Source organism: Podarcis melisellensis, assembly GCF_964234715.1.
Source record: "Podarcis melisellensis genome assembly, chromosome: 7".
NCBI classification, from domain to species: Eukaryota; Metazoa; Chordata; class Lepidosauria; order Squamata; family Lacertidae; genus Podarcis; species Podarcis melisellensis.
The window spans coordinates 13,522,171-13,541,949 of record NC_138539.1 but is presented as its reverse complement, the minus strand read 5'-3'; the positions used below and the strand labels follow the sequence as shown (position 1 = coordinate 13,541,949).

The following is a 19,779-nucleotide window of genomic DNA, read 5'->3' as shown; positions in this document are numbered from 1 at the left end:
AGCTCAAGCTTCAGCCGATTTCACACCTAAGAGCCGAGTTAAATGCATGGATCAATGCATTTAAAAATATACGTCTATACTTGCACCGTGTGGCTTATCAAGAAGACTTCTCAGAAATGCTCATTTTCCCTGCTACTTAACAGCTGTGCACCTTTAAATAAACCGCTGTGAGAAGCGCAGAGAAAAAGTTCACAGAAGGGTCAGAGCAGAGCTGGCGCTTGACAAGCCCGGTTACTTATTAATCATATTTAAAGTTTTATAAGGGCTTAAAGGAAACCTCAGCCACAGAGAAGGATTTTTCTCTCTCTTTTTAAACTGCCTTTCCTCCTGGGCCATTCTGCTGCAAGAGCCTTGATTTGAAGCCGACTCTTCTCCTGGATTCTGCAAAACTTCCTCTGCAACGGTGGGGAGAGTTCAGAAGTATCTCCTGACATAGCATTTGCAGTCTCAGATCTATAAGCTGGGAAGCAGGGGGCTGGGAGTGGCTGACAATGATGTTTCAAATCCCCACCTGGCCATGAAGCTGAAGATCAGACTGCATGTGTTGTGGGTGATCTCTGATCTCCTGATTCTTTGCATTCCTGCTGCTATGAGACATGGGGGGAGAGTTTATTTATTTAAAATTATGCAGTGGTACCTCGGGTTAAGAACTTAATTTGTTCTGGAGGTCTGTTCTTAACCTGAAACTGTTCTTAACCTTAGATACCACTTTAGCTAATGGGGCCTTCTGCTGCCGCCGCACAATTTTTGTTGTCATCCTGAAGCATCCTTAACCCAAGGTACTATTTCTGGGTTAGTGGAATCTGTAACCTGAAGCGTCTGTAACCTGAGGTACCACTGTATTAGTTTTCTATGACAGTCCAATAATAGCCTCATTATAACAATACCAATTTATAATACAATTATTAATACCAATCCTTCAAATATGGAATTATATAATTTAAAGTGGTCTCATGTGTGCTAGATTTGATGATTTGGTATTTTCTTTAATTCTGTGTTCCAAAATCTTATTAGTTTCAATTACATTCTGGTCATAATAATAATCCCGTATACAACAACTGTAATATTAATAACACATCTTTCTCATACTCGTGGCTCAAGTGCTTGGATTATTCAGCTTCCTCTACCAGGGAGGGATAGGGCATGTCTTCACTCCATGCATATTACCTGATTTTGTTGTTGTTTAGTTGTTTAGTCGTGTCCGACTCTTTGTGACCTCTGGACCAGAGCACGCCAGGCACTCCTGTCTTCCACTGCCTCCCGCAGTTTGGTCAGACTCATGTTTGTAGCTTCGAGAACATTGTCCCACCATCTCGTCCTCTGTCGTCCCCTTCTCCTTGTGCCCTCCATCTTTCCCAGCATCAGGGTCTTTTCCAGGGAGTCTTCTCTTCTCATGAGGTGGCCAAAGTACTGGAGCCTCAGCTTCACGATCTGTCCTTCCAGTGAGCACTCAGGGCTGATTTCCTTCAGAATGGAGAGGTTTGATCTTCTTGCAGTCCATGGGACTCTCAAGAGTCTCCTCCAGCACCATAATTCAAAAGCATCAATTCTTCAGCGATCAGCCTTCTTTATGGTCCAGCTCTCACTTCCATACATCACTACTGGGAAAGCCATAGCTTTAACTATACGGACCTTTGTTGGCAAGGTGATGTCTCTGCTTTTTAAGATGCTGTCTAGGTTTGCCATCGCCTTTCTCCCAAGGAGCAGGAGTCTTTCAATTTCGTGACTGCTGTCACCATCTGCAGTGATCATGGAGCCCAAAATGGATTATAATTTTTATGGATTATAATTTTTATGGATTATAATTTTTATTAATTAATTTAATTTGTGTAACTGCCCTTCCTCCGAAGATCACAGGACGGTTCACAAAAATAGCGTTGGTTTACCTTGCAGTAGGAGCAGAAAAAAACAATGGGCTGCAGTTTGTTGCTGGAGGACAACTCCCTACATAGCCCAACCATCGGCCATACCAGCTTGGGCTGATGGGGGCTGGAATCCAACGATCTTTGGGGAACTGCTGGCTCCCCATCCCTGGGCTACTGAGATAACATTCACAAAGCGCTTTGGACGTTTGAACTGTGCTCTCTGTGTTGCCAACAAGGCCAGCTGCAACAGGCCTGCAGCTCTGATTTTAAATCACGTTCAAATGCTGCTTTTTAAATCCACAGTTGAATGAATCAGCCTGAATTAGCTGCCCTAACCAATCAATTCATGCTTTCAGCCAGATGGGATGGTATCACTTCATATCATTTCAGCTGCAGCAGTTTCAGTGAACTCACATCCAGGTTGCAGCACCTGCTGCAGCAGAGATCACCTGGTGCCGAGCTCTTAGACAAGCATGCGGCTTTTGACAGATGTACATGCAGCGCCATCTGCTGGCTTGTTTGCATAATTTCATCGTTCTCTTCGAACGTAAAGGGAGCCTTGATGGTACATGAGAAGAAGCAGGGAAACTCCTAAATCTGCAGCTATCAAATCAATCCCTATATTGCGGTGAACCAAAATGTCACAAAAACATTTCAAACTTTCAAGCTCTCCATAGCTCTTCATCAGATAAGATGTTACACATGTAACATCTATGTTACATACACTATGATTCTATACGCTGGCTGGGGCTGATGAGAGTCATAGCCCAAAACAAAACATCTGGCAGAGGGTGCTGGCAAAGGGTGCTGTTCTCTGTTCAGCCTAATGCATGGCGGTGGTAAAGGGACCCCTGACCATTAGGTCCAGTTGTGGGCGACTCTGGGGTTGCAGTGCTCATCTCGCTTTATTGGCCGAAGGAGCCGGCGTACAGCTTCTGGGTCATGTGGCCAGCAGGACTGAGCCGCTTCTGGCGAACCAGAGCAGAGCACAGAAACACCATTTACCTTCCCGTTGGAGCGGTACCTATTTATCTACTTGCACTGGCGTCCTTTCAAACTGCTTAGTTGGCAGGAGCAGGGACTAAGCAATGGGAGCTCACTCCGTCGTGGGGATACAAACGCCCAACCTTCTGATCGGCAAGCCCTAGGCTCTGTGGTTTAACCCACAGCACCACCTACGTCCCTCAATGCATGGCGGTGACCAGGCATCAAATCAGTCAGAGATCTCAGCAGTTTGCAAACACAGAGACGAAGGAGCGTCTCATTTGTCTGAGTTGATGGGATCAAACGTCTGTCTTTCCTCATTTCAGCTCTCTCCTGTGGCTCCTAGAAGCTGTCGGCATGTGACAACGGACACACCCCAGCTAAACCAGGTGAGGGTAGCTAATGGGTCTCAAACCCTTGGTGAGTTCGGGACTCCCCCTGTACACGAAGACAGGCTCTGGCGGACTGAGCAAACAAGACCAATGGTGGGTCCAATCGTTAGGGAGGCAATCAACCTCAGAAGGTAGCCCATCTAGGAGAAGGAAAACTCTGCCTTGTGGGATATCTTTGGGAGAAGAAAAGCCCTAATGGGGAAACTCTACACAAATCTGGAGCAGAGTCCATAAGGTGGTTAGGTGGAGCCTTGTGCAACTCCTGCAGCCAAGCTAAGCTGGTGCCAAATGCATTGCTCTGCTTTCCTTTGCACCACATCAGCGAGGCTGAGAATGGGGGTGGGTCTTGTCATCTTGGCAGCCAAGGACCTCCATACACACTGTCTAGGCTTCTTTCCGCAGGGCCTGCAAGACAGAGCTGTTCCGCCAGGCCTTTGGGCAGGATGCAGTTTTATTTACTTTCCTTGCATAAAACAAGCCCGAAGGAGGCCTCCAACCTCCTTCACAGGTCAGTGGAAACAGTTGGCCCTGGCAAGTATCAGCCACTCTCAGTTCCAACCTGATAACTGCCACCTGCCCAGATTTCAACTTGTCTGAATTAATTTTAAGATGTATTTTAATTAACTGATGTCTGTTTTTATGCATACAGTATTGTGTTCTTTTTATGATGCTAGCCGCTCTGAGCCTGGCCTTGGCCGGAGAGGGCAGGATACTATTATTATTATTATTATTATTATTATTATTATTATTATTATTACACCCCAGGGAGTTCATGCTGGTACCGTTAATACAGTGGTTTAACTTCACACACACCCACAAACACCATTGTCTTTCAAGACAGATGAGTGCCAACAACTTTTCTCAGTGCAGAAAACTCCTCTACACCGAGCCACCTTTGCTAGTAGCTGACCTATAAATAAGCTAATATAAACAAATACATATGCTTGATTACTCTCTGCTGTCTCCCTCACTCTCTACACATTAGCAAACCAACTCAGCTCTTCCATCCACAGCAAAATCCCTTGAGGCACAACAAGAACAATGGCTGATGGAAAACAGGGATACCTTTCTCTGTGCCCCAAATTTCAACAGCAATATTTTTGCTTCATCATCTCTTTGGTGGAGTGAGGTGACGCTTAGACCTGCAAGGCCAATCTAAGGGGTGCGGATTCCCTTTCTTCCAAGGTTCCTGCAGGTGGGAAAAGAGCTCAGTGCCTCCTTGCCCATGCTGCATTTTTTGAAACCACCACATCTCAGGTTGGGCTGTGCACCTTTCTTCTCCACACCACCCCAACATCATTTTCATTGGTTAAAAAATAAAAGGAGAAGCGCTGTGGATCTGTGCCTGCCTCTGCTTTGTACTGCAGTGCCTGTTTTTTCTCCAAGTCTCCTAATTGGATTCAGTTCTTATGTAATAAGCATTAAATATTCTTCTGAAGACGACTTCAAAAGCATTTCCTAAACATGGAATAATGCTGGCAAAGTAGTAACCTTTCTGCGAAGGCTAAAACAGAACCCAGAAGCTCCATTACGAGCTGCACATGGAATATAATTTAAAAAACATTAGCACCAGAGTTGCTTGCGCTGAATATTGTGTGCATATGAACAGCCCTCAAATGTGGCCTGAAAGCTTCTGCTAAAACCGTTCATGGAGTGCATTCAGTTTCTAGGCTATTGGCAAGTCTTTCCTATATAAGGCATCATTCTCTGGGAACATGGTCTCTCAGCCACAATACTTCTTCCTGCAAATTTTAGCTGCATAGGCACTGACAGGTTTTGTTTTTAATGTTTGCCAACTTCAGAGGATGGGGAGGGGGACCATGATTTTGGTTACGAAACTAGACCTAAGTTAGAAAGAACATGGACCCCTGTCTTGACTGCTAACTTTTGCTTTTGGGTTGGCACACCACTAACCAATCACGACACTATAGTAAAATCCCAGTTCCCTGTCCCCTTGCCTCCCTGTAGGGCAATAACTACTTTTCCACAAGGAATGAACAACGTAGAAAGTCATAAAAAATAACCAAGAATGTATTTCTCTAGACTCTTTATCGAATTGGCTAGATCTGCTTTTCTAAATGTCGACCGTTGCTTTGGCTTCATTCAGTGGTTAAAAACACGAAAAGGTGGGAGCTCCCATCCAGGTACTAACCAGGCCTGACCCTGCTTAGCTTCTGAGATCAGAAATAGAAGAAGATACCTTATCCCAGTATGGCTCCCCTTTATCACATACACAGCCCAACGAGACAATGACAAAAATCCACCAACAGCATACAAATCAATATGGCTAACCTGATCCAAAACACCCACCCACTCCACTCACACAGGAAAACAAAGACCACCACAGCCAACCACAAATGAACAACCACACCCTAGGCCAACCCCAACCTCTCTCATCACCAAAGGAACACAAGTGGACAGCAAAGAACCTGCACAAGCAATGCTGACACTAAACCCTACTTATAATAAAATAGAAACATCGCCACCCAACCCCCCCATCTCCTCCCCACCTTTCCCCCTTTTCTTCCCAATGTCTCAACAAATGAAACTGATTTGTAAAAATGTTACATGGGGGGGGGGAATATGAGAGAGAGACATTGCACACACTTTTGTAAATCAAGAAAATCTTTAATAAAAAAAATTTAAAAGAAAAGGTGGGAGCTGTCTTCTTGTTGTTGTTGTTTAGTCGTTTAGTCGTGTCCGACTCTTCGTGACCCCTGGACCAGAGCACGCCAGGCACTCCTGTCTTCCACTGCCTCCCACAGTTTGGTCAAACTCATGCTGGTAGCTTCGAGAACACTGTCCAACCATCTCATCCTCTGTCGTCCCCTTCTCCTTGTGCCCTCCATCTTTCCCAACATCAGGGTCTTTTCCAAGGAGTCTTCTCTTCTCATGAGGTGGCCAAAGTATTGGAGCCTCAGCTTCACGATCTGTCCTTCCAGGGCTGATTTCCTTCAGAATGGAGAGGTTTGATCTTCTTGCAGTCCATGGGACCCTCAAGAGTCTCCTCCAGCACCATAATTCAAAAGCATCAATTCTTTGGCGATCAGCCTTCTTTATGGTCCAGCTCTCACTTCCATACATCACTACTGGGAAAACCATAGCTTTAACTATACGGACCTTTGTTGGCAAGGTGATGTCTCTGCTGTCTAATTCCTCACAAAGCAGCCGAGGAGACACTTGCCTGCAAAATTTGCCTTATCTCCAGGGCCAGCCCAAGACATTTTGGTACCTGAGGCAAATTACAAAATGGTGCCCCCTCCCTGCTGGGTAAGAAATCATGAGTGAAGATCTACATCAAGAACAAAGGAGGAAGTAAATATCTACACAGGGACCTGCTGCCCCTGTAGATTCTGACATCCGAGGTGGCCAACTCACCTTGTCTCATGAGTGGGCCGGCCCTGCTAATCTCTGAATGCTACAAGGGCTAGAGACATACTTTTTTAAAAAAAAAAGAAAGCAGAGAATCTAGGGATTATGTCTCATCAAGAGGGAAGTAGACACCCAAGGTGGCAGAGAATAACAAAATAGGTGGGGGCTGGTCTGTTAGGGCAAACAGGGCACCCCTGACTAACCTTTGTTTGTCTATAACCAGTCCTCACCTACCTGCCTTCTTGAAACCAGTAGAAGTGAGTTCTGGCTGTCAGCTTCCCCTCTTAATCTGCTTCGCCCTTGTAGAACACAGCAGGGAGAAAGATGGCGGTCACACTTAGAATCAGTTGGCCACATCTGTCATTGGCTCTGGCTCCATCTTCGGTTGCTCTCAGAAAAAGGCAACCAAAATGATCAAGGGGTGGAGCAACTCCCCTGTAAGGAAAAATTGCAGCATTTGGGACTTTTTAGTTCGGGGAAAACGAGGAACAGGTGATATTATAGAGACATTATAATTTATTAAATTATGCACAGCACAGAAAAAGTGGACAGAGAAAAGTATTTCTCCCTCAAAATGCTAGAACTTGTGGACATCCAATGAAGCTATCAGAACAGATGAAAGAACTTCTTCATGCAGCATAATAATAATAATAATAATAATAATAATAATAATAATAATAATAATAATAATAATAATAATAATTTATTTCTACCCCGCCCATTTGGCTGGGTTTCCCCAGCTACTCTGGGCGGCTTCCAACAAAAGATTAAAAATACACTAAAACCTCAGTCATTAAAAACTTCCCTAAACAGGGCTGCCTTCAGATGTCTTCTAAATGTCATATAGTTGTAGCTGTCAGGAGCTCATCCTACACTCGAGTAGGACCCTGGCAGAGATACATGCCCAACAGGCATGTTCCCTCCCTCCTGGTCAATCATTCGGGAGCTTCAAAAGTTTTCCTCTGCCTGAACATCACAGCGACCCATGCCAACAGACATTGGCACACTTAGGGATCCACAGAGTCTTCGCAGCTTGCGTAACAGAACTCAGCAACTCAGCACTACAACATGGCTCCCTCTCTCTCTAGCATCAGACAGCAAAGAGAGAAAGGACAAAGGACAATAGTCCCACTTCATGGAACACAGTAACACAAACATCCTGTCTCCATCACTTCCCACTCTGTGGAGTCAAAACGTACACCGTCATGTGGTAGAGAAAAATCCCATGACTGCAATCATGGAGCAGGAATTCTAACAGTGGAGCTACCTCCACTGTCGGGGCTAGCAATCATCTGAATGTCAGCTGCTGGAAAGGGTAGGAGGGCAGAGTGCTGTTCGTCTCATGCCCTGCTTTAGGGTTTCCCACAGGCATCTGGTTGGCCACTGTGAGAAGAAGATGCTGGACTAGATGGGTCTAGCAGGCTCTCCTTATGTTCTTACATTCCTCCTGCCTCCCGCCCTACCATTCCCGATAGGCAGGAAAGAAAGCCCCACTGTGCAAATGCAAGTCCTTGCCTAGGGTTCCTGTTGACAGAACTCATTAGGTGAGTTTGTTTCTGGCTTGTATGAAGCCAGAGTTCCAGTTACATCCAAACTGGGAATTCCGGCTTATTGTCAGTTAACAAGCAAGGATGATAAGCGGGGAAATGCTTAATGTCATTTATCAAGCAAGGATGATCTTGACTTGTTTCCTGAAATTAAGCCAGAGTTCCCCAGTTTGTATGTATTGGTAACACTTGCTTAATACAAGCCAGACACATAGCACTGAAGTGGTGCTTGAGGAGAGGAGGGCTTGGCCTTGACGAATTGTTCCCAGCTTGATAAATCATGCTTTATGAAGTCAGAAACGATATTTTAAATTGAGCCATTGTTTGATCATTTCTATAACCCTACATTTGAAGACTCAGTGCTGTTTCAGATAAAACCAGTTCAACTGAGAATCCAGTGATTCTCAGGGAATCACTAAACCTCCACTGCACAGGAAGCTGCCTAATACTAAGACAGCATCTCTGGGAATACTAGGGATAGATCCTGGGACCTTTCAAACACAAAGCATGTGGTCCACCACTGAGCTACAGCCCTATCGGCAGCCTGAAAGACTGCCAGGGCCTTCACTCTTCAGAATCTTACAAATGCATACAAATAAAGCAGCATTTCCCTTGCACGGTAGTGACTACATTTCACAGCAGCAGCTGATCTCCAAAGCAAGTGTTTGGTGTATTTCAACACATACGCACCAGAGGGCACTACTATCCAGCCATAAAGAGAGCTGAAGTAATCAGGCAATGGAGCTAGCACAAAATTTGTCAATGAAAAAGTTGAGGGTGACGTAATGTTGCAAGGCAGACACAACTCCAGCCTCAGAGTGGCCAGGATTACTGGATCTATGCCAGGTTATTCCCATTTATATGAATGGGACACAGCAGGCTACAGATTTTGGCTTTATCTGTGTATTTGAGCCTTTTAAAGCCTTCAAACACCCAACACTCTTCCAAGACCCACAGCGTTCTGTCAGGGCTTCAGCCAATACGTTCACAAGCCTCTCCCTTCATAGGACTTTTTCTAGGTTGGATTCCACTGCTGTAATGAGGAGTTGGTTGGTCATTTTGCCAGCTGTATCCACAAATAATTTAAAGCAGGTTATTTGGGGACAATCCGACGACAAGATTCATCAGGACAAGCACCTTAGATGCAGCAGATCAGATCTCCAGCTCGACTGAACATTTGCCAGTGTAACTTGCTCATCCTAGACTGGTGTGAATTCCAAAAATGAGATGTTTGGGGGTTCTGATGGACTTAGGTTGGATCCTAAACCCCCACCAGCTTCGTCTGATGTAGGACACTATTTTAAAGGCTTACTTTCCCTCTGCCAGACTTTGGCAGAGTGGCAAACCCACCACTGAACAGGGTTTGGATCCGCTGTCACTTTACACTGCTTTGCTTTATGTCAGCATTCTGTCCGTAGGATTGCTCCTTTTGGATTTCAAGTCAAGTAGGAACTAAGAAAGACAGCCAGCACCTATCTGCTATTGGAGGGTACTGCTTGAGACTGCAGCTGTGGGGTCCCATGCATGAATACGGGTCTATACATCTGGCTGTTAACCAGAAGGTTGGTGGTTTGACTCTACCCAGGGATGGCTGTGGGCAGGATTCCTGCATTAAAAGGGGATGAAATAGATGACCCTCAGGGTCCCTTCCAACTCTACAATTCTATGTATTCATTTATTGTGTTGATATCCTGCTTTTCTGTCAAACCACCCAAGGTGGTTTACCATTTTACAACACTAAAATAAAATAAAAAATGGATTAAAAAATGGGTGTGCCTGCAGATTATCCCCTCTCAAGAGAACATACAAAAGTAGCTCTTTATGTTCAAACATTATTTCTGAAGAGGGTCTCATGGGTATTTTTGGTGCTGACCTTTAAAGCCCTAAATGGCCTCGGCCTGGTATACTTGAAGGAGCATCTTCACCCCCGTCGTTCGGCCTGGACACTGAGGTCCAGCTCTGAGGGCCTTCTGGAGGTTCCCTCCCTGCGAGAAGTGAAGTTGCAGATGCAACAACAGCAGCAAGAATACTCATCGCGAAGTATTGGAAGACACAAGATTTACCCACCCGGGAAGAATGGCAGCTGAAGCTGATGGACTATGTGGAACTGGCGGAAATGACTGGCAGAATCCGAGACCAGGGAGAAGAGTCGGTGGAAGAAGACTGGAAAAAAATTAAAGATTACTTACAGAAATATTGTAAAATTAATGAATGCTAGAAAAATGTTGGAATGAAATTATATGGCTTTAGCAGAAATGTTATAAGGAATTAAGTACAAATAGATTTTTAATGTATTAAAGGAAAAAAATAAGGTTAGAATAAGTTAAGATAAATTACAGGACAGGAAACAGAGGAAGATGGAAAGGAATTGCTGAAACAGTTAATTGAAGTGGAATACAAAAAGGGAGGTGTGAGGAGGTCGTGAAAACAAGTGAATGAAAGATAAGATACTGAAATTATTGGATGTGTTTTAAATTGTGTTTGTTTTGTTTGGTTAATTCAATGTTTTAGTGTTAGTGTTACGTAGTGTTTTTGTTTTTGTATTGTATTGTTGAATTCTTTTTTTTATAGCCTTTAAACTGTTAATAAATATTTTTTTAAAAAAAAAAAGAGAAGTGAAGTTGCAGGGAACCAGGCAGAGGGCCTTCTTGGTAGTGGTGCCCTCCCTTCAGATGTCAAGAAAATACACAACTATCTGACTTTTAGAATACGGTACATCTGAAAGCAACCCTGTTTAGGGAAGTTTTTAATGTTTGATGTTTTATTGTGTTTTTAACATTCTGTTGGGAGCCGTCCAGAGTGGCTGGGGAAACCCAGCCAGACCAGATGGGCAGGGTATAAATAATAATTATTGTTGTTAATTAGTTTTGTGACTGCAACAGCAGTCTCTGCAATGAAAACATAATCTGAGAACCTGAGAGACAGCTGCTGCCCACAATCCATGGTGGTTGAGTTGGCATGCTGTATTTTAGACAAGGATGCTCCACTGTTAGGTGGACCTGCTCACCTGGGAACAGAAGGCAATGTGTTAAAGCAGCTCAAAGGCAACTGAATACCTTTCAGCCAAAGGCAAGTGAAAGATACAGCTTTCCACACTAAGAAGCAGTGTCAATGAAAATAGGGGAGGCAATGACAGAGATGAATCTCTTCCCAAAAATGGGGTTTTCCAAAAAAAGGTGCCATTTTGCAATACTGGACTAGTCTCCCCACCCCCAGAAATTGTGAAATTGAAGGGGAAATAATATGAACACATAGCTTTCCTTGATAGTTTGACTAAAGCTTTCCCTGAGGCTCTTAGGGTTATGGTAACCAGAGAGATCCTGCTCAGGGGCTCTTTTGTTTTTCTGCAGTTCTAAGAAAAGAAGTGGCTTTATTCTACACCAGTCTCAATGAACGTGTTTCTGTCCAAACTAGAAACAACATTGGATATCCATTATTGGAGCTCTTAATATTGTTTTGTTCATTTAAATGCAGATGTGCCAATGGTGAGAGGGTAGCACTCCCCCAATAGGAAGACCAAGGCTGTAGCCACAAGGTGTCAGTCCAAGCACCCATAAGGAGTTCCCCAATCTCTCCCCCCCCCAATGTTCTTTTAGGCACAAAGTGATGGAAAGGAACTGTCTTTCAGCTCCAACATGGTAAGAGTGTGGGATACTTTTTATTACTGCATTCCGTTCTGTAATGAAGACATTGATTCCAGTCTCGTTATTTGTAATTTGTACCATCTCTTCCTCCACAAACGTTCTGGGGTTGTTGGCTTTTGTACTGCATTTGTTTCGCTATAACGCCTATCCAGATAATAATGTGGTAACGCTGGGAAGGATCACAAAATGCATAATGCTGGATGGATGACTACTAATGAAGTATTATTGCATCAATGAACCTGAACTTCACCCTCACCCCCGCTGTGGAGGTGCCCAGAGAATATTCTAAAACTATTGCTGAACTGTGTAAATGAGCTGACAATGAGGCCTAGCCTTCTCCCAACTGTATTAAACGCCCCAAAACAAAAATTTAGGTGGCATGGAGAAAATTTGAGCACTTAAAACATGGCCTTGCCATGTGGTAATAGAAACTATTGCAGAAAAACTGAGTGGCCTCCACACAAAATCAAAGCATGCCCATTTGCCCTTTGGCATAATAATAGCATGCCAATCAGCACTTTGGCATATAATTTACTGCTACGTAGTTGCAAAGGGACGCGGGTGGTGCTGTGGTCTAAACCACTGAGCCTCTTGGTCTTGCCAATTGGAAGGTTGGCGGTTCAAATCCCCATGACAGGGTGAGCTCCTTTTGCTCTGTCCCAGCTCCTGCCAACCTAGCAGTTTGAAAGTATGCCAGTGCAAGTAGATAAGCAGGTACTGCTGCAGCGGGAAGGGTGTTTTTAACGGCGTTTCTGTGCGCTCTGGGTTCCGTCACGGTGTTCTGTTGCGCCAAAAGTGGTTTAGTCATGCTGGCCACATGACCCGGAAAGCTGTCTGTGGACAAACGCCGGCTCCCTTGGCCTGAAAGCAAGATGAATGCCGCAACCCCATTGTCGCCTTCGACTGGACTTAACCATCCATGGGTTCTTTACCTTTTTACCTTACATAGTTGCTGTACTCAGTGCAAGGTGTTTCTTTTCCATCTAGATTCTCGTTAGGTCTTACGAGGAAAGTACTATATTGACCAAGAAACCAGGAAGTCCATGAATTTGCTAGATGGCCTTAGGCAGGCCACTTTCTCTCTAGCCCCCACAAATTTTGTAATAAGGAAATAGATATGTCATACCTCTCAAAATGACTTTGGGGATTTTTGAGATAACACGTCTGAAGTGTTTTGGGCATTCAATTACTGTAGTGCTAAAAAAAAAAGAAAAGTAGGAAGAAGACAGCTCATTTCCTTTCCTACTGGATGAGCTGGTACAAGGTCATTTGTAGCAGAGGGTAGCAAACCAAGGACTGTTTGCGCTGGATGAATGCTGTTGTCTTCAGTGAGACCAGTCTATAGTAAGTGATGTGTAAATAATAATAATAATAATAATAATAATAATAATAATAATAATAATAATAATAAAAAATATATATTTATACCCCGCCCTCCCGGGCCAGAGCCAGGCTCAGGGTGGCTAACACCAGTAAAATTACAGTAAAATCATAATGTGGGGGGAACACAACAATTTAAAATACAGGTTAAAATGCAATTTAAAATGCAGCCTCATTTTAAAAGTAGCCCATAGATCAAAACCATAAGGGGAGGGAAAACATAAGGGTCAGACTGAGTCCAAACCAAGGGCCAGACGGAACAGCTCTGTCTTGCAGGCGCCGCACAAAGATTTCAAGTCCCGCAGGGCCCTAGTCTCTTGTGACAGAGCGTTCCACCAAGTCGGGGCCAGTACTGAAAAGGCCCTGGCCCTAGTTGAGACCAATCTAATCAGCCAACGGGGCTTAAGTTAAATGCAAATATAGCAGTTCAAATCTTAATCAATCCGTGCCTTTGTTTCTCAGTGCCAGTTCCCAAAAGCAGGCCACCACTATGCAGATGACCCAAACAGACTGGAGGGAACGTTTTGCTTCATACCTTTGTCATTCTGGAAACCTCCGCAGTAGATCCATTTCTTTAATTTCATCAAAGTATTTATAACCACATTGCCCTCCTAGAATAAAGAGATCAACATGATAAATACTTGATAGTTGACCATTACATGGACTAGTTAAGGGTTTGCTTGCTGTTTTGGAGAACAGCATAAGAATAGAAGGCAGTTGTATAGAGTGGTCAGAGGAAATAATGGTTGGTGGGTGGGGTTGGAGGTGCAGCCTTGGCACAGATTTTAGTGAAATCTAGACACATATGAAAATGCTTTTTAAAAAAACGTTTTGAAAAATATATTGAATTTTCCATAGCTCACAATCGCCATCTAGTGCCACATTTGTATAATGCACTTTACAACACACTTAAGAAATTTTATTTGCAGCTGTATAGCTGAGTCATTTGGCTATCTGTTTGGCTCCTGAGTTTGATCAAGGTGTGGGGAGCTGTTTCTAGGGAGGAGCTGTTCCTTGCTAATAGAAGACAACACTGGACACAACCTTAAACAGTGTACACAAAGTGTATCCTATTGTCTTATCTTAAAAATATATATAACCACTTCAATGCAAATAGTTCCCAGGTGAAATTTTGAACCTGAATATAACATTAAAACCATACTAAGTGGACTTTCACACACACCCCGATCAAATATTTCAGTTCAACCATTTTTTCATTATTGGAATTTTGAGGAGGTATTTATACAAGGCATAAAATTAACATAACATGCTTTTAAAGTTTTGTTTATTAAGACAAACATGCTAAATCAGTCTCAACCTATGTAGTGCGGAAGCAAGTTTCCCCAACATTTCCAGAAAGCATTCATCATCGCCAGTGTTTCCTTCCAAATGAGCTCTCTAAAATTTGGATTGGGGCACCTATCCCTCAAGTAAGTCCCAACAAATTCAATTACTCCTAGATAGGTGACTTTAGAATTGCAGCCTCAATGTGTCACAATTCCTTGTTTAAATCTATATCCAATCTATCGGCCAGAAATACATTATGGGATTTAAGAAAATTTGCAGCCAATGTCCCCTCTCCCCCCTTTCTGTTAGGATCTGAACAGTCCTGCATACAAAAACCCTTTATTCACAAATCAGCTTCTGAATCGCTTTCTTCGGTCTTCTGAGGTAACCTCTTAATGCCAACAATAAGATCAATACTTAAAAGCCTAGCTGCACATTGAAGAATGGAAGCCACTAATTGGTACTTACAGGACACTGATTCTAACCTTTCTTGATTTGGCAGAAGCGGTTGATTATTTCTGACAGCGCTGGTAACTTCAAGATAGAGCTGAGGAAAAGCATCCCTTTTCTGTGCCCTACAGAGGGTTTTTGGAACACTGAGCAATGCATCAGCAATTACAGCACAAAGAATGGATACGTTTGCTGACTGGCACCGCTTTGCATAGCAGGACAGGTAGTAATGTAACAGTATCTCGAATATCCCACCGACTGGCAAAACTGATCCCTCCTTTATGTAAGAGCTGGAATTACTCTGAATATGGCTTCTGATATTATCCGCTTCTTTAACGCCACAGCCTTGCCTAGTACAACTGTCCTCAGTGTGTTGCAGATTCACATTTCTGGAACTGATGCTTCTCTCTGCTCTGGTAGGAGCAAGCTGATTTTCTGCAAGTGATTCATTCCCGTCCATTCTCAATATTCCTTTTGGATGATTGCATTTCTGAGACACCTTTTGCAAGTCAACTGAATCACGTTCACATTCATATAGTTCTGAGCACATGGCATCATGCGCCAAATCTACGCCCCACGAGTTAGGCAGATGAATGGATGAACGGGCCAACTCTCTGTCTACCGATGAAGCAGAAACAACAGAGTCCTCTTCCATTTCAAACCCACAAGGTCTTGGCTGCTTGGCACAAGCGTGAACTTCACCGCAGCCAGTGTGCTTCTCTACAAAATGCTGCTGTGCATCAGAACACTGCTGACTATTATGCAGTGTTTCGGAGAGGTTTTGCTCAGTCAGACAAACAACCGTAAACATCTGCCGCAACATTTTGAATGCGCCATGAAAAGCACAGGCATGTTGCTCAGTAACCCCATGCACTGGCCCACAGAGAATTACACAGTGGAGCTGAAGGGCACACGTCCTTTCAAAGTCTATATGGACAAATCTTTTGGCGCCAAGGTGCAATGGCTGGCAAAATTTTGCAACAGCGGCTCCTGTGATTTCAGTGTGAATATTGTCCAAAGATGGCTTAAAAGGTGAAGTATTTGTGATCCTGTAGATAAGAGATATCTCCTCTGGGGACAGGCACTCTACAATAGATATGCCACTGCTTTTTGCGTAGTTATGAACAGCTTCCTGTTGTTTTACACTTGACAATAAAACCTTGATGTCATTGTCCCGCATGTGCTTTAGAACAGCTTCTGTTCTTTTTGTAATCCAGGTTTTAGATGCCCCATGTTGATTTTCAGCAGTTATGACAACTTCAGTACCCAAGTCAGAATAAGCAGGCTGGATAGGTTCTGTTATAACTAGAACTCTTTTGTCACCGTCTGCAGGACAGTACACAGCAAAGTCTCTGTGAAGAATAAGCCCATCTAGGATTCTTGAACTTGAAACAGGGAGGCCTGTCACAGTAGTATGCAACTCGGCAAAACAGTCATCCACAAAGCACAGGACTTCACTCCTATTTTTACCAGCAGTAACTCTGAAGTAGAAATCACAGCTTAACTGGGAAAGAAATTTTTGTCTATTGATTCCCACTTTCCCAGAAAAATAAGCTTCCAGTACCAACCCCATTGTGCTCATACTTATTTCTTCATCAGAAACGGAAAATACTGAATGAAAATGCTTTTCAAGGTCTCTTGTCACTATGTAATCTAGAATGTCCATCTGGATCATTATAAGAAGCTGGGAAACTTGTTTCAGTCTGTAAAATTTTTCTTTACAATTCTCTCTTCCTTGGATCTTCTCATAACAGGAAGGACTACCTCCTTTAACAAGTTTTTCAAGTTCTTGAAGTAAAATGGAGAGAATTACGATGAACGTTTTAGCACCATCCCCAGTCAAATTGCAGTGTGCGGAAATGCATGAAATCATCATTCTGTTAAAAGCCAAAGAGAAACAAATGGTTTAAAGCAAGCCCACAACTTATGTGCATTTAACTTGTGCACATTCAGCTCTATGTGCATGACAATACATACATACATACATACATACATACATATGAGCAGAAAGGGGGTGGAATTCCAGGAAAAATGACTTTGGCAATCCAACCCAAGACTGAACCCAATGTGTTTTGACTATACATGATTTTGGCTTTAGGCGTGATCCCTGGAATGTAAACCCTGCGTAGACTGCGAACTTACTATATTTGAAAGATCTCTAAATGAATTATTTCTTTTCTACAAGTCTACAGCAGAAAAACAAAAATACAGACAGTTTCTATGTAAGATCCCAATATACAAGTAACTTGCAACCTAAGTGAGAGTTTGGTTCCAGGGATCTGATTTTAAACGCAAAATTGTGCAAAGTCAGGGGGCTGCTTACTGGGCTTTGGGAAGGTGGGAAGAGGGTCTAGCTCCCAGGGCCCTCACTCAACATTCCCAGACTTTGGTAAGCAGGGCACAGCCTTTCTTATGGGCCTCTGGGACACTTTGAGAGCTCCCACACATCCTTCCCAGAACCTATTAAGGTGCTTCGTTGCTTACCAGCCTCTGGGAGAAGGCTCTGGGAGATTCCCAGGGCCCTCCCATGGACCTTCCTAGAGCCTGAAACAAGGAAAACCAGCTGGGTGTGCAGGAAATAAATAAATGGAAAGTGGGGAACAGAGGGTTTCCATTTTTATTTATTTATTCCACCCACCCAGATTGTGACTGAGCACCTTCCAATAAAAACACAACGAAACATCATACATAACAACCTTCCTGAGATGCGAGTTATCTGTACTAAGACATTAAAAACACAACGGTTGTGGGCAGATTCCATACATGGGCCACGGGCAACTATGAGGCTCTGAGGGGGGCAATATTTCTGTGAAACTGCCTCAGTGTGGAGGTCATGGTTTCTATGTTCACTATGCCTTAAAAAGGACGTTGTTGGAAAATGTGCACTAAACACCAGCCAAAGCGATTAAGGGTCTCGAGAAACCCCCCTATGAGAAAATGCTGCCTTTCAGTCTAGGAGATAAGGTGGATGGGCATGTGACTTGTGTTTTTGACCATGATAAACATGGGATGATAACAATTGAAATAAATGATGCCTTTGTGAGGGAAGTCATAGATTATGGCCCTCTGAGCTATATGAATGGGAGCAGCCATCAAGGATACCCCTTTGACACTTGAGATGTACATTTTTAGGGCCCACCTTATTTCTACGATTGTAAGCTGTTTTTAGCATTAGATTTCAATTGGTGTAACCTACCCTGGGATCTTAGGGTGAAGGGCAGTCACAGGGGCACCAGTATCCAGCTGGAAAGGAGAAGGTTTAACAAACTGAAGGACAATGCTCCTCCCAATGGAAGCATGCAGATGGGGACAGATACACCCCTAATTTAAGTTGTTTACATACCATCTTTTCTTGCATATTATTTATTACAAAACTCGATAACTAAGCGCTTTAGTGATGAAATGTTGGATTATGGAACGACATTGAAGCACTGAACCACTGATATATCACAAGTGGACTCTCTATTACGCAATGGTTCAAGATAAAATCTATTTTGGAAAGAGAAGAAATGAGCACTGTTTTACAAGTGAACTCTTTATTTACCACGTTTGCTACTGTTTAAGATAAAACCTATTTGGGAAAGAAACTACTTTTGCCATTTTATGGACATTTATTGTTTGTTTACAGATAGTTGCCTTGGTAATAAGAACTCGTGTCAAGGAAAATTTATAATTTATCTTAAAAACCATTGTAAACAGTTAAAATTGTTAGTAGGATTGGAAGAACGCTTGTAGTTTAATGGTGAATTTTTGGATATAATGGAGATGTAAAAGATTTGGATTATTAGAAAAGATGCAGGAGGAAAAGACTAACAATAGGACCCACAAAGGGGAGGAGTGAAGTTCAGGTGATTCTTTGGAATCTTCTGTTTATGTTGTATGTTGGGTATGTGATTGTAAAACTGTCATTTGAAAAACCAAAAGAAATAAAATAAATCAACATGAAAAAATGAATATAAATAAAATCTTGTGTTGATTGAAGTAGTAATTGTATCACCACCCTGTTCATTGCTTTCATGAGTTGGCCGGCTACTAATAATAACAGTATGCGCACCTAAGTTGCAAGTCGTGGTGAGACAGAGCCAAATTTCACAACGATATGCTGAGGAGCAATGCTAGACAGGGCACGGGAGATCCCTGAGCAGCATCTTCTGAAGTGCTAAAAATTAAAACGAAAACCTTAAAAGCAGGTGAGGTGGTCGATGTGGAAAATTTGCAGTCCACACTGTCTCCCCCTCCCCCTGGGTGTAGCCTGGATTTATTTTGGGGGGGGGGGCAGGACACCCAGCTGTCACCATCCCGTGTCTGGATCTGTCTACCAGACTCGGAATGCAACGTCTAAACCACAGTTTATTTTTTCTTTGACACCACCAAGCGCTCAGAAAACCTGTCAAAACCTTTTTACCATTTCTATTTTAAGTATTTTTCCTTTATTTCCTTGATTTAGGCGGGGCAGCCGTCTCCCTGGCTAAACCCATGGCCCTCCCCGAAACCCCTGAGAGGGGGCCCGCCCGAGTCCTTCACGCGGACGACGCGGCCTAGACCACGGAACTGCTCGTGAGGAGGAGGAAGGGCGGAGCGGGGACCGTCGATTACCGGGCCGTGGGCGACTCTACGTTCAAGGCCTCCAGCACGCGCCGCCCGTCCCTGGAGAGCAGTACTTCCCCCGTGGGGCGGGTGAGCAGCACGTGCCCTCCTCGAGGCCCCACGGAGCCCCGGACGACGGCAGCGAGCGCGGCGGCCTCCTGCGCCAGCCGGCCCGGTCCCAAGCGCCGCGCGGTCGCCATGGCAACGGAACCTCGGCCCAAGGAGGGCGCGCGGTCGTTCGGCGTCCTCTCGGCGACGCCGTGACGTCAGG

General features: G+C 43.8%; 1 protein-coding gene across 2 annotated transcripts; it reads right to left on the bottom strand.

The window, feature by feature from the left end:
• Positions 1-14,800: 14,800 nt before the first annotated feature.
• BBS10 (Bardet-Biedl syndrome 10) lies at positions 14,801-19,739 on the bottom strand. Of its 2 annotated transcripts, none has more exons than XM_081918800.1 (2): positions 19,518-19,739; positions 14,801-16,798 (listed from the first exon to the last, which is right to left on the bottom strand). In XM_081918800.1, the coding sequence occupies exons 1-2, from the start codon at positions 19,706-19,708 to the stop codon at positions 14,815-14,817; spliced, it is 2,175 nt and encodes a 724-aa protein (XP_081774926.1). In that variant the 5' UTR covers positions 19,709-19,739; the 3' UTR covers positions 14,801-14,814. The 2 variants fall into 2 exon arrangements, with proteins under 2 accessions (XP_081774926.1, XP_081774927.1); XM_081918801.1 differs by lacking the exon at positions 19,518-19,739 and adding an exon at positions 19,327-19,452.
• Positions 19,740-19,779: the final 40 nt, after the last annotated feature.

Bases quoted from the DNA above. Each gene is read 5' to 3' on its own strand.
- BBS10 (XM_081918800.1), bottom strand. From the start codon at position 19,708: ATGGCGACCGCGCGGCGCTTGGGACCGGGCCGGCTGGCGCAGGAGGCC. The intron at 16,799-19,517 runs GTAATCGACGGT...GGCTTTTAACAG, and splicing joins GTAGAGTCGCCCACGGCCCG to AATGATGATTTCATGCATTT.